The following is a 23,954-nucleotide window of genomic DNA, read 5'->3' on the forward strand; positions in this document are numbered from 1 at the left end:
CGAGCAGCCCTGCCTGCCGATCACATAATCTCCCCGTGCCTTGAAGTACCCTTGTGTAATGTAACCGGAGCTCATATGAAGCTCTCCAATACCTTCAGCTAGAGTTCGCTCTCTAGAAATCTGCATTAAAAAAAAAAAAAACAAGAAGCGCGAGCAAAAAGGAGACGGAGAGGGCGGAGCGTGTAAGCGAGGCGAGAGGTGCGCGCGCGCTTGGGAGAGCAGTCTCCACTTTTCAAGCACTGCACTAGTGCTTGTGGCGTGCCGCTGCTCGCTCCCGCAAGGTGGATGCTGCCACAAGCGCGAGTGCAGTGCTTGAAAAGTGAAGACCGATGGCTAAAGGCCCTCCTAAGTAGCTCATGCGCGCTGCGTAGGCGAGACCTAAAAAACAGAGACAAGTGGAAACGCCAGAACTAATCTCAAACTCCTGTGTTTACTCTTGATGCGTTCCGCTCAGTTGTTCTGCGTCACTGCTGAAGAAGGCGAGTAATCGGTCTTGCTACGCCCCAAAAGGGACCGTCCAGCCCAAAGTGCATGGCCACGTCCTCCCTGTGCTAGAACACAAACACCAGATACGTTTCTTCATTTAATCACCTAATTATTTCGGAGAAAACTGACTTTCTGCTGGGAAGAAGGATGAAAGTTAAAACTTGAAAGGGGGGAGCAGCCTGGCAGCAAGTGAGAGCAAGAAGTTGAGAAAAATGAGAGCAAGAAAGCGTTAAAGGATGGGGAGAGAAGATAAGCTGGGAAGGAAGAACACAAGAATAGTGAGAGAGTGAGGTCAGGATAGTAAGAAAAGAGCACAAATTAAGAGAGGCAGCGAGGGGGTGGAGCGAAGTCAGATGTCAACTTGGGAAGAATGGAAGGAAATAAGCCAAGATAGAAGGAAGAGAGAGGCAGGTGTGCAGAGGAAAGAGAAGGGAGGAAGCAGTGGTGGAAAGGAAAGCCACAGGGAGGGAGGATAATAGGAGACAGGGAGCGAGCAGGATAGGCGAAGGGAAGATGGGAACAACAAGAGGAACAGGGATAGAAATAAAAGGAGAAAAGGGAATCCGAGGAGGAGAGTGGAAGACCTTGGGCTGTGAGGGACTGAGAGGCTGAGAAGGGAAGAGGTAGAAAAGAGTAACACAAGCGATGCAACAAGGGATGAAAGTAGCGCACTGCAGGCAGTGAGAAGAGGTCTCAGTCAGAGCAGCAGGAAGAAAGTGAAAGCGAACACGCTATAAACAGCGCGTGCGACTTAGTCGACAAGGTGAGCCCCCGTTTGGCGCGCGCGAGCTTGGGAGAGCAGTCTGCTCATTTTCAAGCACTGCACTCGTGCTTGTGGCGCGCCGCTGCTCGCTCCCGCAAGGTGGATGCGACAGCTAAAGGCCCTCCTACGCAGCGCACGCGCGCTGCATAGACGAGACCTAAAACGTGATAGAGAAAGTGGACAGAATTTTCTTGTGCCTTGCTCGAGATTAAAAGACTCTGAGAGTGTCCCATTAATTGCAATACGGGCAGTAGGAGCTGATTAAAGAGCCATGACCATGTTAATGTAGGATCCCCCAATTCGAATAAATACATGCAATGTTTTAAAAACGGCCTGGATACTCTGTCCAATGCCTTTCCAGGGTAATTGCTATAGACGGATGTGGCTTCAACTTTGCGTGTTCTAGGACATGGCACAACAGGCAGGTGTTATCATTAGACATTCGATTCTTGAGGAACCCAACTCGTGAGTTACTTATCAATTGTCGGAGAACTACATTAAGTCTGGTGGCAAGTATTTTTGCGTAGATTTTACAGTCCACATTAATAAGAGATATTGGCCTATAATTTTTGGGCAGTAGAGGATCTTTCCCTTCCTTGGGCATAACTATAATGTTCACTTCCTTCATTGAATTAGTTGTATGTCCCTTCTGAGCTATAGTGTTAAATTTTACCATGGTTGGTTGGATTGACCCTACAAATGTCTTCTAAAATGCTGCTCAGAAGCCATCAGGACCCAGAGCCTTATTGTTTTTCAGTGATTTGATAGTCACTTCCAAGTCACTGATAGGTTTCCCTAGTGCTAGTTTATCTGCGTCCGTCAGATGAGCGAGGCTCAATGTATCCAAGTAACTGGCGCACTCTTCCGAATTGGAGGTTTGTTTGCTCTTATACAAATCTTCATAAAAGGACTTAAAGGTGTTTAAAAAAAAAATCTGTTTAGTCTGCGTTTTGTTATCAGTATCTTTTATTGATGAGATAGTATTTTGTCTCTGTTTATGTTTGAGGTAAGAAGCTAATAATTTGCCTGCTCTGTTAGCTTCGCAAAGTTTAAGGGCCTTAAACTTATTGATCCATACTCCCGCACTATTGCTTACAACTTTATTATATTCATATTTATTTTGTACTAATTGGTTAAGAATATTGTTGTTGTCCAATGCATTGGCGTGAGAGATCTCCAGGAGTTTAATTTCACGTTCCAAATTAATTAACTCAGAGTTGCGTTTTTTAAAATTGATTTTCGTTTTAACCCCAATAAGAACCCCCCTAATGGTTGCTTTGATTGCGTCCCAAAGGGTGTATACATCAGTCTCAGGAAGATCATTGTGTTTGAGGTATTCTGTGCTTCAATTTTCTTTTTGTCCTCCGGATCTGAAAGAACATCTTCATTAAAGCGCCATCTTTTGGGAGAAGGTGTAGTATTGCTACCAGCTAGTTTGGTACTTATGCATGAGTGGTCTGAAACTAACTTGGGTGAGATGTCCGTTTGATCAATTAGATGTGTAAAGGAGCTAGATACTAGTATATAGTCTATCCTAGTATATGAATTATGTGGAGCAGCGTAGAAAGTATAGTCATGAGAGTCTGGGTGTTGAAGACGCCAGGAATCCTTGAGATTTAATTTAGAGCAAATTTTCTGAACGATACCATGAGACCTAGGGACTTGGTATTTGCACTTGGATTGGCGATCAATTATAGGGTCTAGTGGCAAATTAAAGTCACCACCAACTATGATAAGATTATCTTGGGGAAGATTTTCTATGGTGTTTGAGATATTTTCCCAGAAATTGGGTTCATCTGCATTAGGGCCATATACATTGACCACATGTATTAGATCTTCACCCTTTTTCAGATGTGTAACCACTTCTATTCTCATGTGATTGTGATTAAATAGATGTTAGCCTTCCTAGCTATTAGATTAACCACGCTTTTCTTTTTATGATCTGCTGGTGAGCATGCAACGTGTGATATCCAGTTATGTTTAATAAAGCTGCATCTTCCCCGGATAATTTCGTCTCCTGTAAAAGTATGATATCTCCTTTTGTTTTAGCTAAGTAATCAAAGATTGGGTGATTGAGTCCCTTCACATTTAAAGAAACAACTTTGAGGTCCTCCGCAATACTATAACTCCTATTCTGAGCCATTGTCTAAACTAGCGATAGTGATGATGACAGATCTCATATAGTGTAAGTGTATCCCAATAATCAATCCACACACTGATGTGCTTAGCTCCATATGATTGCTAGACGGACATGGGTGTCCTCTGTTGAACATAGTCAAATCAATAGCCCTGCTAATATATGTAGTGTAAGCCATACCTGTGGTCTCTAGAAGATCGAAGAAAGAAAACACACAAAAGATCAAAAACAACCAAGATTAATCTTACCCAAAACCCCCCTGACCCCCTCCCTCCCCTACCTGAAAGGTTCGAATGTAGGAGCTGCGACGACAGGAGCGTCAGTCTAACAGCATAGAGGGATATAATATGGTAAATATCAATCTGGAGTAGTGCAGAAATATTAGGCACTCTCTGTTTTAACATTGACTATAATCAATAGAAATCAACAACCGTAACGTATAGGTATATTGGCAGTTGCATCTAGGACGATCACTACCGACTTTGAACAAGACAAAATACTACATTTACAGCTTAATAAGCTGTAATATTTCTGAACTCAACTTTGTGGTAATCAGAAATATTCTCACGTAATCAAAATAAAACAAACCATCAAAGTCACCATGGTATCTGGGTACACGGTGTCGCCCATTGCGTCTGAAAACAGAAACTCAGGATAAAAACACACTCAAGAGAATATGTAACATCTTACTGAAATGTATGCACTAATAAAATATAACAGCCAAGAGTATTATCGGTTAACCCACATGAATTCTAATAAACCTGAGCATTTATCTTGCAGCATTTGCAGAACTCGAGCAACCGAAGGATATCATGGCTTTCTTTTATTTGAGGCTGATGAAGAAAAGTCCATGTCTTGAGTTGTCGATGCTTCTAGGTATTTTGCCAAGTCATTTGTGATTGAGAAGAAATGTGGTCTTCCGTTTTCAAAGATTCTGAATTTTGCAGGGCCTGCAAAAGAAAATTGGATGTTCCTGTCTCTCCGGTTATCTCTTAACAACAGAAATCCTTTCCTCGTATCCATGGTGGTTTTTGAATAGTCCTGCGTAAATGTTGTTTTTTGATCTTCCCAGGAGACCTGGCGGTTTTTCCGGGCAAAGTTATGGATGGCTTCCATGTGCTGGTACCGCAGTGGTTTACAAATGATAGGGCGAGTCATTTTCCTTGTAGAGTAGTTAAATGTTGCAACTCTATGCGCCCAGTCTAGTTCTAAGTTTTGATGAAATTTTATTCCCGTGACCATGGGTATCCAGGATTCCAGAAATGCCACGCAAGACCCAGTGGATTCTTCCGAGCCCTCCGGAATACCAAAGATTCGAATGTTGCCTCTCCTATTACGGTCCTCCAAATCAGCAGCCTGTCTTTTGCGATTGCTGGTAATATCCAAAAGGGACTTTATTTCTTTGTTGGTCTGAGAGGCGGTGTCTTCCTTATTGCTTATTCTTTGCTCGTCGTCATTGAATTGTTTTAATTTAAAAAAAAATAAAAAAAAATGTATTTGCATTTTCAACCAATACAAAACAACTAACATGTCACAAGTAGTCATTCTCACGCCCGAATAACCCTCCACCCACAACCCACCGCTGCATCTCCATGTCATGTACCCAAACGAGATCCGGCTCTTCCGCAGGTGATACATTTGGTAAACTACTCTCCCCCTTCCCCCTCCACTGAAACTCCCCCACGGTCTAAAACACATGCCCAGTAACACTCCATCTCTGCGCACATTAAAATTCAAAAGGATCCATATTGTGCTAGTCAGGTTCCAAACCCCCATCCAGTCCATGATACTTTCTCCATTTCCCCCATATTCTATGGAACTTCCGGGGGCATCCTCTCGCTTTGTATGTGACCCTTTCTACCGCCATATACATGTCCATTACCCTCCTCCATTCTCCTAATTGAGGGGGTAGTAATGCCCCCCATGTGCGTGCCATGTCTCTTTTCGCCACCACTAATGCAAAAATAAGTTGTGGGCGGCTCAAGTCAATGTCATGGGATATCCCCAGCAAGACGAATTTAGGTTCTAGGGGAAGTGTGGCCTCCAGCAGCTTACTCAACTCTCCCCGTATTTGTGTCCAGTATGTGTGTATGGCAGGGCAGGCCCCGATTATATGGTAGAAGTCCCCCTGCGGATGTCTACATCGTAGACAGTTTGAATCACTGGCCCGGCCTATTCGGTGGAGTCAAACCCTGTCGAAATATACCCTGTGTAGTATTTTGTATTGGATGAGTCGGAGGCGGGATTTAATCGCCAATTCCCTATGATGCATCAGGGCCGCCTCCCAATCTACTGTGTCCATCATGCCCAAGTTCTGCTCCCCTGTTTCTCTCAGTTTCCCCAGTCTGTCTGGCATGTTATTGTTAAAGGTACTATACGTTAGAGAGACTGTCTTGTTGGCTATCTGCTCTTGCAATAGGCGACCCTCTAACTGGGCACATTCCGGCAGGGGAGCGGAGAGCAAGCTCTCGGCCCTCCATGCATGTCGCAATTGCGTGTATTTAAAAAATTGGGTTGGGTGCAGCCCAAACTCCAATGCAAAAGTCCTGAAGGATTTAAGTTCCCCCTTTGCCACCACATCCCCCAACGTAGAGATTCCGATGTCATCCCAGCCCCCAAAGCCCTTGAATTTGTGGAGTTCCCTCAACCAGGTACAGTTCCATATCGGTGTCTGTTTTGTCGGTTTACGTGTCCAACCCAATATCTTAGTCGCCCTTTCCCAGACCTCAACGGTTATTTGCGTGGCCGGAAGTAGGCGTCTCCTACCTGGACCCCTGTATAAGTAAAATAGGCAGGAGCGACGTGCCATGGTGTCCCTTTCTAATCTGTAGGTGGGGTGATCAGCCGGGGCATGGAGCCATTCATTTACCGGCTCCAGGTGCTCTGCCCAGTAGTAGGCCTCGATGTCCGGTAGGGATATCCCTCCATTATACTGGTTTCGCTGCAACGTACTCAGGGCAATTCGTGGTGGTTTCCCCAGCCATAGCAGGGAGCGCATTTCTGCGTCTATCGCCCGAAACATCTGTCGAGGAAGAAGGAAATATTCATTTTGGAGGGTGTACTAAAAGCGCGGCAATGTCATCATTTTAAACATTGCGGCTTCGCCAAGTATCGTAAGGGGGAGGGCTTTCCATCGTAGAGCGTCCGCTGCAAAATTCGTTATGACTCGCTGAATGTTTTTTTGGTAGGAGAGATTTCTACCTGTGGTTAGGTAGATCCCCAGATACGTGAATCCAGTCTGTGTGACCTGGAGAGCCCCTGGGAGAGGGGGCCACGTCTCCTAAGGTCGTGGGCAATACAGGACCGATTTATGCCAGTTAATCGCATAGCCCGAGAAGGAGCCATACCTGCCCAGGAGTCTGAACAGTGCGGGGAACGTGACAGCTGGTTGGGCAACAGGATGTCGTCTGCATATAGCAAAATCTTTTCTTCCTCTAAATCAGTCTGTGCTATTTGGAACCCCCGTATCTCCTATGTCTGTCTGACCTCACAGGCCACTATTTCAATGGTGAGGGCGAATAGCAGGGGGGACAGAGGGCGCTCCTGTTGGGTTCCCCTTCTAATAGGGAAGTCCTCAGATAACAGCCCATTTACTTTAACTCGGGCTCTTGGGTCCACATATAGGAGTCCCACCCATTGTCTGAATTTGGGGCCGATGCCGAACTTGACCAAAACTGCCTCTAAAAAGGGCCAGTGGACAGCGTTGAACGCTTTTTCCGCGTCCAACGAGAGGAACAACCCGGTCCTGTACCGCCATAAGCCAGTTGTGGGTCCTCCGTAGGTTCTGTCTGGTCGCCCGATATGGTAAGAAGCCTGTCTGATTTCGGTGCACTAGGCCTGAGATTACTTGGCGTAAACGGAGGGCCAGTATCGTCGCCAGGAGTTTAACCTCTATGTTGAGGAGGGAGATTGGGCGATAAGACGCACGATCCTCGGGGGCTTTCCTGGTTTATGGATGGGGATGATCGTGGCCAGTCTAAGATCCAGTGGGAGGGTACCCTCTTGAGCCGCGTCCCTGAACAGTGCTAACAAGTGCACCACCAGGAGGTCAGCCCCTTTTTTTATAAAATTCCGCTGGGAGCCCATTCGGGCCTGGGGACCTCCCAGGGCGCAATTTAGTTATTGCCTCTTTAAGTTTGGTCACCGATATGTCTGCTTCAAGTTCCTCCCTATCCTCAGCCGCTAAGCTCTGGGTTTGAATTGTGGCTAGATATGCTAGAAACTCCTCCGGGGCACCCAGTTCCCTGGCCTCATAGAAATCCTTTAAATAGGAGGCAAATGTCTGTACTAGCTGTGCGTCTCCCTTTTGCGTCTGCCCCTGGTGGTCCACTATGCTCTCTATCCAGCGGGTGTCCAATTCCTTACGGCTGAGCCAGGCAGGACCTTACCAGATTTATCCCCAACGTCATATAATCTATGAAGGGTCGCCTGCGTTTTAGCCTCTTCCGTTACTAGGGCTCTATAGCGCTGTTGTGCGTCAGCCAGGAGCCGGAGTACCTGTGGGTCACGTCCCACAAGATAGCGTTGTTCCAGCACCAAAATTTGGGTTTCCAAAGTAGTGCGCTCCTCTTGTGCTTTCCGCTTCTCCCAAGTTATTCGGTTTTGGGCCCTATCCCGGAGCACAGTCTTGTAGGCTTCCCAAACTATAACTCCTGATTGCACCAAACCTACATTTTCCGCAAAATACACTGTTGTGTCGCCCCGAAGACCCCGCAATATCTCCGCGTTCTGCAGGTCCCAAGCCGTCAACCTCCAGTTTCCACTTCTCGCCCTGGGCCTCCCTCCTGTCCTAACCATCAGTGGGGAGTGGTCAGAGATCACACGCGCCATGTACTCCGCCTCCCAGTCAGTACCCGTGGCCCGCCGCGGGAGAAAGACATAGTCCAGTCGAGAGTGCACCGTGTGAGCGCCATTAACTTCTAGTGTCCGGATGGAGGTACAGACACACGTCTATCAGATCCAATGTGTCCATCACCCTGGCCAGATGTGTTGTCGGGGAGTGGTCGATACGGTTCCCTGAGCGGTCCATAGGGATGGACATGACGTCTTTGAAGTCACCCCCTATAATGTGTAGTGTATCAGGGGTATCCAGCAGGATATCATTCAGCCCGTGTAGAGTCCTGGCCTGTAACTTCGGGGGGGGCATAGACCGAAACTATTGTGACCTTCCGTCTACCTCACTCCCCGGTCACTCCCATCTACGTACCCTGGGGGTCTGTCCATGTCCGAGTTATCTTGAAAGGGGGAGATTTATTGAGCAGGATTGCCACGCCCCGGGAGCCCGCTGTGTATCCCGCGTGTGCTAATACTGTGTAAGCTCCTCTCGCTAGAAACCCACACTTTGTACCCTTGAGGTGGCTCTCCTGCAATAGGATTACATCTGGGTGGACCCGTTTTATGTATGTGGACACCAGCCCTCTCTTAATTTTATCCCCTAGGCCATTCACATTCCATGTGAGTATCTTGTAGGGGTCAGTCTCCGTCCCATCTGCGGGGAGTCTACGTTCATTCAAGGGGGCCATATACAAGAGTGGTCAGTGTATATCCCGGGTGGGGGCAACCGGTGAGAGCGCACATCTGAGTGGCCATGTGACTGCTTGTGCCAAATGAAACTTAAAGAACCCAACTATATCTAGGGGGTTTAGTTAGTCTAACTATATATGGGGCGACAGGCACACTGCACGTTGAGGGGGCTGTTTGGGCTCATGCAGGGGTGCAGGGAGGGGGGAGTTCTGTTGGGGTGGGTGGGTAGGGATGGGGTGTTGTTCGTTTTTATCACAAGGCAAACGTTTTTTTGTGTTAGTTCTAAAGTGCTCTCCGGGGGACGAATGATGGCTTCTGTACATGATGGGGGGTAGGGAACTAACTTTGTTGTCTTGGAATGTGAATGGACTGGGGGACAGGATCAAACTGGGTGTGGTCCTGCAGTTTTTGAAGCGAATCTCGCCCGATGTAGTCTTTCTGCAGGAGACACACCTTATTGGCAACTCCTTCTGCGCCATGAATCGGCGTGGCTATCGCCTAGTGGCTCACTCGGGCTTCACGTCCGGCTCAAGGGGTGTGGGCATCATGGTGAAGAACTCGCTCCCGTTGGAGCTTGATGAGGTGCTCCACGATGACAGGGGACGCTACACGGTCTTGGTGGGAAGATTGGAGGGCAAAGTGGTTGTCTTTGTGTCAGTATACATCCCACCGGGGCTGCAGTCGACCACCTTTGCGGACCTTGGGCGCCTTCTCCTTGGCCTTCCGGGGGGGCTTTTAGTTGTGGGGGGGGATTTTAATGCGGTGGTATCTGGGTCTGTGGATCGTCACCCCCCTAGGGACCTCCCCCGGGCACAGGCGTGGCTACCCGGCCTCTTGGATACATTTGTATTAGTGGACTGCTGGCGTTTAAAACACCCCACGCAGCTGCAGTACACTTTCCACTCGGGAGCCCATGGTAGTCTCTCACGACTAGACTATGTCCTTGTCCCGGCGGCCTATGTTGGGAGGGTGGGAGAGGTGCGCCACTTGCCACGGGGTATTTCGGACCACTCCCCGCTCCTACTGCACTTTGATGTCTTTCCGAGGGGTGAGGGTAGGGTGGTCCCAATCAATCCTTGGTACCTGCGCGACCCCACCATTCGCGCTGAATTGATTAAATCCCTTCAGCGATATTTTGATGAGAATGTGGGGTCTGCGCCTTCGGCTGTACCGCTATGGGAGGCCTTCAAGACAGTACTCCGAGGGGAGGCACTATCCCTTATTTCCCACGCCCGGAGGCGCGAGCGGGAGGAGGTGACCCGGATGGAGGCTGAAATAGCCGAGTTGGAGGGTCATTTAGAAGGTGGGGTGACGGATGCCGCATTGCATGTCCTCCAACTCAAGCAAGCGGCCTATAGGGCCCTCGTCACGGAGGCGGCCAGGGGCCTCAGTAGAGAGCAACAGGGGCGACTGTATGATGTGGGTGATAAGGCTGGTAAACTTATAGCGTGGTTGGACAAAAAAGAGAGAGCGAATCGTGTGGTCCCGCTGATTGAGAAAACGGATGGTGTGTGTGTAACTGAGCCAGAAGAAATTGTCTCCTGCTTCGTGGATTATTTCCGTGGGGTGTATTCCCGGTGTCTCCCTGCTCGGAAGAGGATTCCCGTGCCCTGCTCAGTGATATCGCGCTGCCGTCCCTCTCCGGGGATGACAGGGTGTCGTTGGACGCCGCTCCCACCTCCGACGAGATCGCCCTCGCCATACGCTTGGTCGCTTCCAGCAAGGCCATGGGTCCGAATGGTCTCCCTATCGAGTTGTACAAGTTGCGACCGGATACGCTGGCACCCCACCTCCGGGCTATGTTCCTGGCGGCACACTGGGTGGGCTCCCTCCCGCTGGACCAGCGTCTGGCTACAATCGTGGTCATCCACAAGGAAGGGAGACCTCGGGACCGGGTTACATCCTATCGACCCATTTCGCTACTGAATGCGGAGCCCAAGATTCTCGCCAAGGTACTGGCCAATCGGCTGGTCGGTGTGGTGGGCGATTTGGTTCATCAGGACCAATCGGGCTTTATTCCCCATCGCAACACAGCCCTTAATCTGCGGTGTTTGCACGGTGTGCTCGCACGTGCCCCGTTCATACGGGAGCCGGCCATTTTGGCGTCCTTAGACGCCACCATGGCGTTTGACACGCTTGAGTGGCCATATATCTGGGCGATGCTTGCGAAGTTTGGATTCGGCCCAGGGTTCATCAGTTGGGTCAAATTGCTGTATTCGGGCCCATTGGCGCAGGTGGTGGTGAACGGAAGAGTGTCAGCTCCGTTCGGGCTGGGCCGGGGCACACGGCAGGGCTGCCCCTTATCGGCGCTCCTCTTTGCACTTGCCTTGGAGCCCCTGGCGGAGTGGCTGCGGTGGGAGCCTTCCATCCGTGGTCTCTGCTGGTCCCCTGAGTATGAGGACCGCGTATCCCTATACGCTGATGACATCCTCTTGTACCTAGCTTCCCCACGTAAATCACTTATAGTACTGGTTGATGTTTTGCATTCATTCGGTCGTAACTCCGGTCTGGTCATCAACTGGGCTAAATCGTGTGTGTATGTTCTCTCCGGGGAGGCTCCTATCCTCCCGCGGGGCTGTCCGATCCAGGTCGCCCCGCAGGGATTTAGGTACCTGGGTGTCTTCATTACTCTGGACCCGGAGGCTCGGTATGATCGGAACTTGCTTCCCCCCCTCCAGCGTCTGAAAGAGGATGTCGCGCGCTGGCGGCGTTTGCCGCTTTCGCCGCTCGGCCGGGCGGCATTGTTTAAAATGATGTCGATGCCGCGTTTCCTGTACGCGTTGCAGAACACTATGGACCTCGTCCCAGCGCGCTACTTCCGCGAAGTGGAGAGTTTGCAGCGCCGCCTGCTCTGGGACGGGAGGCCACGTATTGCCCTGGCGAAGCTGACTCTCCCATGGTATGATGGGGGGATTGCCCTTCCGGATATCAAACGGTACTATTGGGCCTCCCAGCTAGCCGCGATTAATCAGGGCCTATATGGGCCCGCCTTAAACCCGGCATTTGAAATGGATAGGATGCTCCTCCCAGGTGGTGACCATAATCGAGCGCTCTATTCTAGCGCGCCTGATGCTCGCCTAACGGGCCCCACACGTGTCATGGTGCGCGTGTGGCACGCGGCCAATGCAGCTATGGGATGGAAGGACCGTCTGACCCGGGCGTCACCACTATATGCGTCTGAGCGGTTGGGCTCCTTGTGGACCTCGAAGGGCTTTGAGCAGTGGGACTTAATAGGCATTAGCAAAGTGGGGGATCTCTGGACGAGGGGAGGATTTAAAACGTTTGAGATGCTGCAGACGGAATTTCAGTTGCAGGGCAGCGAGTACTTTCGGTATTTGCAGGTCCGGCATGCGCTGGGCTCCGTCTTTTCGGACGTTGCCTCCATCCCGGAGTGTTCCCCCCTGGAGGATAGAGTGCTGGACGGACACGTCCCTGACAGCACGATCTCACTGATCTACAAAAAACTGATCAACGACCGCTCAGACTTGTTGATTGCCCTTCGTGAGGCTTGGGTAGCCGATGGGTTGGAGCTGGACGACGAGGACTGGATCTCCGCGGTGGCCTCCCCGAAAGAGGTGGCCATACCGGCTCGCCTTCGCTTCGTCCAGCTCAAGATACTCCACAGGGTCTACATGACGGGGCCAAAGCTCCTGCGTATGGGCTACGCTGAGGACGGTTTGTGTAAGCGTGGGTGTGGTGCGCTGGGAACTTTTCTGCATATCTTGTGGGAGTGCCCGGAGGTGGCGGGGTTCTGGCGTGGTGTGCATGAGGTGCTGCGAGTGGTCACGCATGTGGCGCTGTTGCCCGAAGCGAGGAGATGCCTGTTGAATGTGTGGGAGCCTACCGATTACTCGGTGCCGCAGACGTGGTGGGCGACTCTGGGGTATATGGTTGCCAAGCGTGATATTGCCCAGCTGTGGGGATCCCAGAGGCCCCCGACTGTCTCTGCCTGGAAGGAACATATGGATTGGTGCATGTTTCGGGAAAAGGTGGTGTATGTGGCGAGAGGTAAGCCTGCGACATGGGTGAAAGTGTGGGGCCCCTGGAACGCCTACCGCGGGGGAATCTGTGCTCCACTGTTATTGCCCGATCCGTCGCCGGCCCCGTCCCCTTAGCCAACTCATCCCCCCAGTACCTGGGCATTAGGTGTACCCAGCCCTAGTTCTGATCTCTTCCCCCCCTCGTGAGATTCCTATGGATGGCTAGGATCCCCCCTCCAGGGGAGCACGTGTTGCTATTTCCGATTGAGGATTGCCTTGTGGGTTTGTTTGTATTTGTTGTTCTTTAAGTTTAAAATGGAACCGTATAGTGGGGTCTGGACAGTGTGGCTCGCAACGATGTTACCTCCTGTGCATGCTCGGCCGCAGCACCATGTGTTTTATAAATGTATATCGGTTGTAGGCCCATATTTGTATATTTTTTGAGTCTTGTAATAAACGGTTTCAAAAAAAAAAAAAGAATCCAACTATAGAACTATTGTACCCCTCCCAACCCCCCTCCCCCCCCCCCTCCCCATGTCGCATTCCCCGCCAGTCGCTGGGGGGTGAACCCTAGGCTGGTGGAGGTCTGTCGCCCTCGCAGTCCCAACTCACGCCACAAGTTCCAACTCTCGCAGCAGTCCCAAAATCCTTCAGAAAGAATAAGAAAGAGGAGAAGAAACAGAGGACAAGAACGAGCCAAGAAAAATCGCAACTGCCAAAGCGAGGGAACTGCTGAGAGTCCAAGTCTGTAGCCACTCCAGGGCTAACGCCTACGGCTCCGTGGGAGTCCTCTAGGTCTTCGTAGGTTTCGGCAGATGTAACACAAAGAAAGAAAGAAAGGAATGGAAAGAAAAGGGTGGGTATCCAGCTTGAATGCTCCGAAATGTCAATCTAGTCCACGGCCAACCTTGCAGGCCTCCGTTCATGAGTGGGAATCCGGCAGGTCTCCCTTGGTAGCTGCGGCATCCGCCGTTGCGTCCTGTTCCATCGCCAGTATTGCAGCTGCCAGGGGGTGCATGGAGGGGCCCTCCGCCGCCTCCTCACCAGAGGAAGAGTCCCTGGTTTCATTCTTGGTGTCTGGTTGAGGCCGATCAGGGAGGCGGAACGTGCACGAGCCCGCCGAGAGTCCAAGGAACATCCACTGCATCTTCTGAATCTGCCAGTGTCTTTTGGGGCATATGGAGTTGCCTCCAGAAGTCGTCCTCTACGAACCTGTCTGGGTCTTAATGATCTCTGTGGGCCCGGGGACCGTCTGGCGCCCTCTCCCGAGGACACATCGCCGTGTGTTACTCCAGCCAATGCCAAGCCTCCTCCGGCGTCTGGAAGAAGTGGAATTTGCCCATGAACAACACTTTCAGTTTCGCGGGCGGGAAAGAGTAACATATATTGAATCTTATGTTCTTGCAATTTGGCTTTTACGGAGTCGAATGTACGTCTCTGCTTCTGCACCTCCCTACTGTAGTCTGGGAAAATCATTATGCGTGTGTTCTCATGCCGGATCTCCCCGAGCTTTCTGGCTTCCCTGAGGATCATATCTCTGTCTAGAAAGTTCAGAAAACGTGCTATCACAGGTTGTGGCTGTGCTCCTGCAGGTGGTAGGGCCATCAACGCCCTGTGGGCCTGCTCTATGACAAAGCAGGTAGAGAATTTGTCTTTCGGGAAGGTGCGTAGTAGCCATGAATGCAGGAACTCAGGCATGTTCGTTCCCTCCATTCCCTCTCTAAAGCCCACGAAGCGGAGGTTATTGCGGCTTGCTCTATTTTCCGCGGCGTCCACCTGCCATAGTAGGTCTTTGTGGGAGGATTGTAGTTCCGTCATTCCTTTACGCAGGTCTTGCAGCGAGTCTTCCGTGTCACCCAGCCTAGTCTCCGTCTCAGTGACCCTATCCGCCAAATTCCTGAGGTCCTGCAGCAAGAGCGACACCTCCGTGCCCACTGCACCGATCTTCCCCTCTAGCACCTCTCTGGATGCGTGGATCGCCTGAAGGAGGGTGTCCGTATCCAAGCGGGGGGTCGAATGTTCCTCGGGGACGGGTGGCAATGACCATCGCGTGTTGGTCCATCTTGCCCTGTCGCGGCGGCCGGCGTCATTGATTTTTGAGTTAATTGTGATCATATCTGCATGTATGGCGGTAAGTTCTAGCTGCATGGAGTCTGGGTTTCGTTTTGTTGACTTGGCCAGGTCGTCAACATCCGCTAATTTCTTGAAAATCATATCCATAGTGCTATTTATTTATGTCTGATTTGGCCTTGATCGGTGAATCAGAGAGTGCCGGCTCAGCCTTAGATTTTTTGTATTACGCTCTGGGTTCTTTATCCACCATCATGAAACGAAACAGCTCACATAAACAGGTAGAGAATGCAAATAAATATTACTAACTAGAAAGAGGTGACTCTGGGTAAAATTCCTTAACAATGGCAAGTAGTTGTAGTTGATATGATAAAGAGTTCGAGAGATCGATGATCACCATAGTGACTCGAAGTGGCCCACTCATGAAAACAGCAGATCCCCACAGTAATATTGTGTTCAGATTAGTGTCCCTGAGTGTTGACTTTTAACTATCTATTGTAGATATCTGCCTATTATTCAAGAAACCAGAAGATCACCCATAACACAATGTTAAGTGGGATACACAGGGGCACACAGAGACATAAGTTAAAACGTTTGGCAATGGAGTCCTGTGGCGTTCCCTCTCAGAGTGGACGTTGGGTGATAAGTTCTGTGGCTTTTATCTCTTTATGGCCTCACATTGTGAAACGGTATTAACCGATTGGGCATTACCTAGATGGCTATATAGGTGGCTATAAGAGTGAACAGGCAGTGACAGCAGTGTATTAGATTCTATTTGCCCCTCATAAGGTTATCTTGCATCCTGGAAGGCAACATGTACCATTGATGTGGTTTGGAGGGAAAAGGAACATACAGTGCTGGCAGGATATCCGTGCCAGATTCCATTGCTGTACGAGTATTGGCTGGCTAAACACGTATTCTGTCAGCGTCCAAGCGATCCAACAAAACATCACGACGTGGCAGCCCCTACTCCCCAGAACGCTAATCTGTCCATGGGAGGCAATCGGAAGAGTCACAGTAGCGCGAAGGATCGAGCACACTCCGCTTTCACGGATTGTACCGGAGGCGCCGTCATTTTAATGTCAGGCTAATACCCACTTGGCAGATTCTGTATAGCCGAATCAGGAATCACAGCTAACTATTGCAAGACAGAATCAGCGTAAGTGAGTTAAGGCCAGCATCATTGATAATCTCTGCCACAATACGCTTCGTCGCATTAAGGAACAAATATGTTAACGTTCCGTGACGAGAGATGTAAGCGCCATTTTGGGGTCAGGCAGTTCATGCTTAAAAATGTTGCGGTGCTTATACCATTTTTAAAAGTAAAATGATGTTGCCAATGAGCCACACTTCATAGTTGTCGGTCGCTGGATGGTGGTGACTTCCAGACAGCTGATGGCCCCAACTGGGTTGTATGACTTTACAGCGCATTCTATTGTAACGCATACCTTTACCACGCATGCGTTAAAACACAAATGCCATAAGCATGCATATCCTTTACCGCGAAAATTCCTTTTACACACATACTTTTACAACTATTTACGTTGTTAAACTATGCATGTAAATGGCATTTTCATGTTAAAGGATTTTCACCCTAAAAATGTACCTCTTAAATGTACCCCTCCGCGATACCACCCCCTCATTCCTCCTTACCTTTCCTCTCCTTGATCCTCCGTGGTGACGTTGTACGTCATTAAGAGGAAGCGGAAGTGTTTTTGTGTTTCTTCTTACGACGCCGATTGCCTCCACGTCTTTTTCTGTATACTTTGGAAACAGGTGCATTCTATTTTTTGGGGGGGGGGGTACCCCCAAAGTCCCCTTTTTTTTTAACACGCTTTTTTTTGTGGGGGGGAGACCCCCCAAACCCCTCCTTCTTTCTTCTTTCTTTCTTCTTTCTTCTTCTTTCTTCTTCTTTCTTCTTTCTTCTTCTTTCTTTTAACTTTAGCACACATGCCTTTTACTACGTATTTCGTAGTAAAGGTATGCGTGGTAAAGGCTTTTCGTTTTAACCACGCATGCGTTGTAATGCATGCGTGGTTATGGTAATGCGTGGAAACGCCGCGTTGTGGTGACCGTTCGTCTCCCTCCCCCCCCCCCTCCCCCAACTGTAGATGAGTTGAGGATAGTGCGGCGTCACCAGCAACTCAGCAGGGATTCAGTCGTCGCCATTTTGTGAATTTGCCGTCCTCGTTACACACCAGGATCGAGATCAATTATCTGGCGAAGGAAAGGCTTTCGTTTGTCGGCGAGTATCACATCAGATGCCGCTTCGCTTAAAGATGATTATTACATAATTTCTTTGTTCTCCGCTCATTTTAAACCCCAGAACTGAGGTTAATTATCCCCTCGTTGCGCAGAGCAACGGGATCAGGCAGCCATGAGCTCTGCCGTCCAAGCCACGCCCCCCATTTTCATCACACTTTTAATTGCAGTGGTGCTGGTCCGGATAAATTACAGTAGATATGTTGAGCCCCATTACAACTTTGTTTCACATGGTATGGGGAACTGAAAACCACGTGAAGATTTGAGTGCCGGGGGCGGAAACGAGTCTGCATCGGTCAAAAACGAGCATGCTGTAGGAATACACCTTTGACCCAAAAACCCTCTAAATTAAAACCAAAATTAAATGTATGTTGCATATGGTCCTCGGTCTTTGCACCAAAAAAGTTGTAGAAACGAAAAGTGTGTTCCTATTTTACCCAATGCATTTACACTGAGTGAGTTTTGATGGTGCAATGTCATCGTTACATCAGCTCTTCCCTTCCTTTGGCGGGGTGGTCTATAGATTACCTTATTCACAACCATGCATATTTTAACCCGTCTAGCCATTTGTCGGTGGAGTTGTGCGATGTGGAAAGGCATAGATTTACTTTGTGAAAGAACCCCCCCATCATACATACTTTTTCAGAGGTTACAGTCACGGATTCATAGATTTAGGCATTCGTGATGTTAGATATCCCATTATTTCCACTTGTTATTGCCTTTTTTCACAATCTTATGCTGGTAATCCCCACTGTTCATTAGGCATGTGCTGCACATGTCTTGCTGCAGTAGTGTAAATCCTTTAACAGCGGCTTCAAGAGCTGGCTACCGTGTTGTTCTTCTGGCATTCCTGTTCAGCAGTCAACCAACTCGAGTTTTTATTCCCCAAGGATATAGTTTTAAATAATTTGTTTAATCTTGCTAGTCAACACCACAAACGCGCTCGGAACATTAAAAAAAAAAAAAAAGAATTGGCAAACTTTAACAAGTACAGCTGTACCAAGTGACTATTTGGCCTCGTTGCGTCTGTGTACTTTTGCACTTGTTGGTGCGTGGTGACGGTTCAGTGCTTTAGGAAGTCTACATAAGCGCTGGTGAGACTGCTGGGCTTGTCGGGCTGACGTGCCTGCTGGGGTTGCTTCAGTAGTTATTTGGCAATGGCTGCGTTAGAAAGATCATAAAGCTGTAATAGACTGCAATTCGGAACTCAGCATGGTAAACACATACTCTAGGCTATGAGTGTCACATCTGGTACGCACCCTGTACTCGGGCACTGCGACTACTAAAAGTGCCAGGGTACATATTTAATTTGTTGTTGGGAGCATGTTGTGTTATAATTTCATCCTAGAGATCGTTCTTTATACTTGCTTCTCCACTGATCACACGTTTCATTGTATCTGCAGAGAACTGTCACCCATGTTCACCGCAGGAGTAATAGGTGAAAATCTTTAAACTCTTCTATCGCATTTCTTTTTTGACCGTCTTTACAAGTTGCGCCTGCTTACAGGGTCAGGCTTGAACAGAAAATAGGCCTAGGCACCAAATTAAAAGTGGGTCCCATTAGCTAATTAGGTGGCTAAAAAAGTGTCCACATTTGCAAATCAGTGCAGTTTTAATCTTGAGAAGCCAAGGTGTATAGATGTTAAAGTGTGGGAGACTGCAAGCATTTGTGCATGTTGCAGGCAGCGTTTGTGGTAATATGCAGGAAATCAACAGTAACAAGCACTGACGAGGATAAAATGTCTTGCCTTCGTTTGAGCTGTTGGCTTTGCTGAAGTTCAGCATGGCTAAAAGTCTGTAGCGTAGAGGAGAGTGGTGTAGACAAAAGTATAGTGGTGTGGTGTAAAGTCGTGTAGTGTAGAGTGCCATAGCGTGGCATTGTGTAGAGTAGAGTGGCGTAGAATAGTACAGTTGTGGGTGTAAGTAACAAGAGCATCACTGGAGATATCAGATAGGTGAAAGCAACATAAATAAGCTGTATGCCTGTGTTAATAGTAGAAAAATACAATACACTTCAAGGTGTAATCCCAATTGGCCTAATAAAAGAGTAGTGTTTTGCAGAACGACTTGGAAGAACAAGCACAACAAAGAACACATGTACTTGGTCCAAGCTTCATTGAGGGTCTAACAGAAGAAAGGAAGGGAAGCCAGCTTACATTTTAGTAAAATAAAACTTGTAGTTTGTGAATACCAAAAAATAGTAAACATGCAGAAAAGTGTAGGTTTACCTTTTGGGAATCAGGCCCGCAGTAGTTTCCTGAAACATTCATTGCCATGGATGCTAAAAAGAAAAAACTCCACCTAAGCACAGTTTTCTTAACATTCAACATCTATCTGGGAGTTTTCTACTTCAGAAACCTAAGTCCTTTCATTTGTTTTCCTTTCTCTCGACTTTATTGCTCTTTGTCCACACTCAGTCTTGCACAAAGCTTTGTTTTAAATATTTTTTAATTTTGCTCATCATATCCAATGTCTACTCCTACTTTGAACCTTCCCCGCATCCCTTCACTGATTTGTCAGATATCCTATTCAATACTCCATGACCTTATTCCTTGTTGTCCCCCTGCTTAGTTTACTGTGGTCCTGTTTGTTTTCACGCCACAACTCGTGCTGTTTTAACCCATTTATTTTCCCTTCAGCGTTTGTGCAAATCACAGTATGAAACCCTTCAACTTTCTTCCCCTCTATGAAAATTGCAGCCTGTCATTATTTTTCTATATCCTGCTCAAGTCTTGTAGCTTGAGGCACTAGTACACCCTTTACTAACAGGAATTATCTATATCTTTAATCTTTCACTGCTTTCGGCAGTCAAAACACGTGTAAATGACAAAATGTATTTATTACAAGTGACCCTTTATGAGCAGCATTCCCCACATGTCACTTAAATGCTGCCTATTATTGACAAAAACCTTATTTATGATTCATAGGCGATTTTCGTTTGTGATGTCTAATTGAAGCTTTTCTTTATTAACAGATCACACTCGCTGCAACGTATGGATCTTGGATGGGGATTTGTACCATAAAGGTCTTCTGAAGTTTGCTGTTAACGCAGAGTCTTTGCAGGAAACACTTGCTGTGTTTGTGGCAGATATGTCTAGACCATGGACTATTATGGAATCTTTACATAAATGGGCCAGTGTTTTGCACGAACATATTGACAAGCTGAAAATTCGACCAGAAGACATTCGCGATCTGGAACAGAAATGTAAGATTTGTTTTTTCTTTACATTTTAGATTGCAGATGAAAGCATCATCTTTGTATAAATAGTGCAAACAAAACCAGCCATTGTTCTGCTGGAATTGTTAGTGAGCGCAGCAATTGCCTATTGTCATTAATGGTTGTATGAGATCTTTTATGTAAAGTGAATGCTGATCACAGTTGGGATGGAGTTTTTTTTTTAAGAGTTGTTTAGCACTTTCTCATTGGATATCTTCCATGTTTGGCATGCCCTGTTAGTTTATCAGGTTAAGATTATAGGTATTGCTTGGCTTCAAGGTAAGTCCCAACTTTTGACTATATATAGTATTTGTTCCCTAGTTAAACATCTCAGGAATTTCACCAAGCTAGTGATCTTCAAACATACTCATGCCAAGCGCCTATTTTGATTTGCACCACTAATTCTGGGACATTTTTTACAATTATTACCTGCCTGTACCAAGTGTTGTTAAACTGGGCGTTTGTTGGCCAACATAAGCATTGGGATGGTGCGAGTCTGTTTCCCCGCACCCACTCATGCAATGTTGGCCTATAGTCCTGCTAGCTCACTGTGCACCATCCGAACCCCTAACCTTGTAGGGCAACAAATGTGCGTGCAACCTTACAACATGACAACCCTGAGCCTCCAAGGAAATTGTGGTGACAGATATAAAACCCTTTTGTTCGGACTCTCATGCATACCCAAAGAAGTACACAAGAAATACTCAACAAGGCATTTCCATGTTTATTGAAGCATGGTGATTCTTGTGTAAAATAAGAGTGCTGCGATTAGGAGTAGAATTAAACAGATTAGCACAAATAACATTGCAAGAACAGTGAAAAGGTTGAACGTTTCCACCATTGTGCTAAGACATTGTCAATAAGCAGGCATATAAGTACCAGTATAGTGTACTCCTACCTAGCTCTCCCTAACCTTGTCTTGCCTAGGGTGAGTCATCTTCCAAATCCCTGCCAGGTGAACTAACTCTGCCATTACCTGTGGGTAAGAGTATTGGTGTAAAACTGGACATAGCTTGTGTCGGTAAACTGGAATCAACTGAGCTAGAATTCCAATGTGAAGTGACCTCGCTGTGTGAGCTGAGTGCATCCCTGCCTAATCACGGAAGTGGTTGTGCATGTATAATAAAAGAAGCCATGTGGCTGTGTTGCAACCTCTGTTCAGGCCACAGTGTTTTGTTCTAGTTGAATTGTGGTGTCGCCAACCAGACAAATAACAAACATTACATTTGCGCAGTGAACTTTGTCCCTCTTACTAGGTGTCAGGATATTGGACCCTTAAAATAGAAACGTAAGCAATGCAAATTCAGAGAATGTTATCTTGCATTGACACACATGCAAATGTATGTCAAAAGTAATTGTGTAAAAGAGATGGCAACCTCTCGGTTATTCAAAGAGTAATTCCATCCCGGAGCATTTGGGAATGCTCCGGGATGGAATTACTCTTTGAATTACCGAGAGCCCCTTGTGTGGGATTTAGCGATTGTGCACAGCCCACATCAGTTTTTGCTTGATTTATTCCTTGGCAACAAAGTGTTGTGCCTATCACAATATGATTTTAAATCCATAACCTTTTGCACGGGTAATGAAAACTACCAGATCCTTGGGGACTGGATCGTGTGTGGATGTGTACATCTATAAGGCCAGCTCTTTGCCATTATGTTGGCTTTGACCTCTAACCTTTGAAGGAGAAGGCTGGTCAATTCCTTATTCCCTTGAGCTTTCCTATCTTTGCTTAGTAATCCATTTGGATACATAACATTCTATCCTGATGTAATGAATGTGCTTTCACTAAAAGGACACACCCAAACCCTGCACTCCCACTTTGGAGGCAAATAAACTACTGCACCTTTTAAATAATATACACTTTGAGCAGCACCCCCTAAAGATGAGGAAAAGGACGCAGCACTCCCTTTAGGCAAGGCAAGTAAACAGATTCAGGTGCATTTAACGCAAGTTTATTAATGCAGTGTTTAAAACTGTAGGCCAAATATATCCGTAAATGCAGATTCCCAAGTGCCAATTAACTACAATAAACAATTAGAATAAAATGCAGTGTGTATATATACAAATGGCAAAGAGTAGAAAATATATACATATAAATGTTTAGGAACACCTCAACGACTGAAGTTGCATCATCCTTGTCAACACAAGCTGGGGAAGCCCTTCAACAGCCCAGGAAGGAGTTCAGTCAGGACTCAAGTTCTGTCACCTCCACAGCAATACGTCTATTCTGTGGTGAACTTCCACCTGGCCCGAAGGCTCCCAGCTTTAATACCATTACTCAACGTGAGGCGAAGCTTCTAGAAAACCTCGCCTCCTTCTCATGAGAGAGAACCAAGCTGGCTGTACCAGTCTGCGCCAAGGCCAAGACGGAGGCTGGCCAAGCTCCCGTATTTTGACTTCGAGGCAGAGTTGCACATTCTACAGATAATATCCAGTTCACTCTGGTCAGTGAAGAGCGAAAAACAAGTGCGGAGCAGAAACATGCCCTCCCTACTTTGCAGCTACGTGCGAGCAGCAAAGAAAAGTCTGAAAACAAGATGACATGAGGCCATGTCAAAGCCAATAGTAAGCACTTATAATTCTCATAACCCAAACATCTTGCAGGCACTGCTGTGCACGCAGAAGCAAGGAAAAGTCATTTTACAAGAGGACATGAGGCCATGTCAAAGCCAATAGTAAGCACTTAAAATTCTCTTAACCCAAACATCTTGCTGGCACTGCTGTGCACGCAGAAGCAAGGAAAAGTCAGAAAACAAGATGACATCAGGCCATGTCAAACCAATAGTAGTGTTCTACTCCGTGACACCTCCCACTAGAAGACAGCAAGATTACAAAACAGAAGAGAAGCAGGCATATGCAGGACCGTCCTACATTAAGGCTAGGGTAAAGTAACACACTAAAGTCAGTTAAAATGATGGTAGTCAAAGGTCATCCTAGGGTGCCAAACCACAAGAGTGGATCATTGGATTCCTGAGCCTTCAATACTGTGGATTCCATACGTTTGTTATACTTTCGGTTGGATCTACTATGAGATTAGATGTTTTATTGAATTAATTTGGACGCTCCTAAAATCCTTGTCCTTTCCTGATGATGACCATCTAATTATATTATGGTAAAAACGCCATTGACGCATATATGTGGCCCAAGCTGAGGAGGACGCATTTTTTGCCTTGTGTTGCTTTTTGTCTTGTTCTGAACTCCCTATTGTGTATAATTATTTTCTCAGCCACTTTTCGATTACACTTTGTATTGTTTATCCTCTGTGTACTGTGTTGAGCTCCAATATTTTTGTATGTCTTTGGATCCAATTATTTAACAATTGGTAATAAATGTTCTACGAATTGTATTTACTTACGCATGGGTATTTTATATCTGTATTTTGTATCTGTATGTCTCTCTTTATATTCATGATTCTTTCCTTTTGAATAGGATAAATATTTGTGTGATGTATGTTTTGTGTATGTAAGTGTTAAACTTGAACCTCTGTTAGGATTCTAGTATTATTTGCTCCTG

The 23,954-nt window shown here is 47.3% G+C and overlaps 1 protein-coding gene across 2 annotated transcripts in view; it reads left to right on the top strand.

Moving 5' to 3' along the window:
* Positions 1-23,954, top strand: part of DYNC1LI2 (dynein cytoplasmic 1 light intermediate chain 2) — a 225,951-nt gene that overhangs the window by 32,317 nt on the left and 169,680 nt on the right. For both annotated transcript variants that reach the window (XM_085638555.1, XM_085638556.1), the window contains exon 4: positions 20,196-20,426. In XM_085638555.1, coding sequence (XP_085494681.1) covers positions 20,196-20,426 — 231 coding nt within the window. The remainder of the gene's footprint in view (positions 1-20,195; positions 20,427-23,954) is intronic.

Source organism: Triturus cristatus, chromosome 12 (genome assembly GCF_964204655.1).
Source record: "Triturus cristatus chromosome 12, aTriCri1.1, whole genome shotgun sequence".
NCBI lineage: Eukaryota > Metazoa > Chordata > Amphibia > Caudata > Salamandridae > Triturus > Triturus cristatus.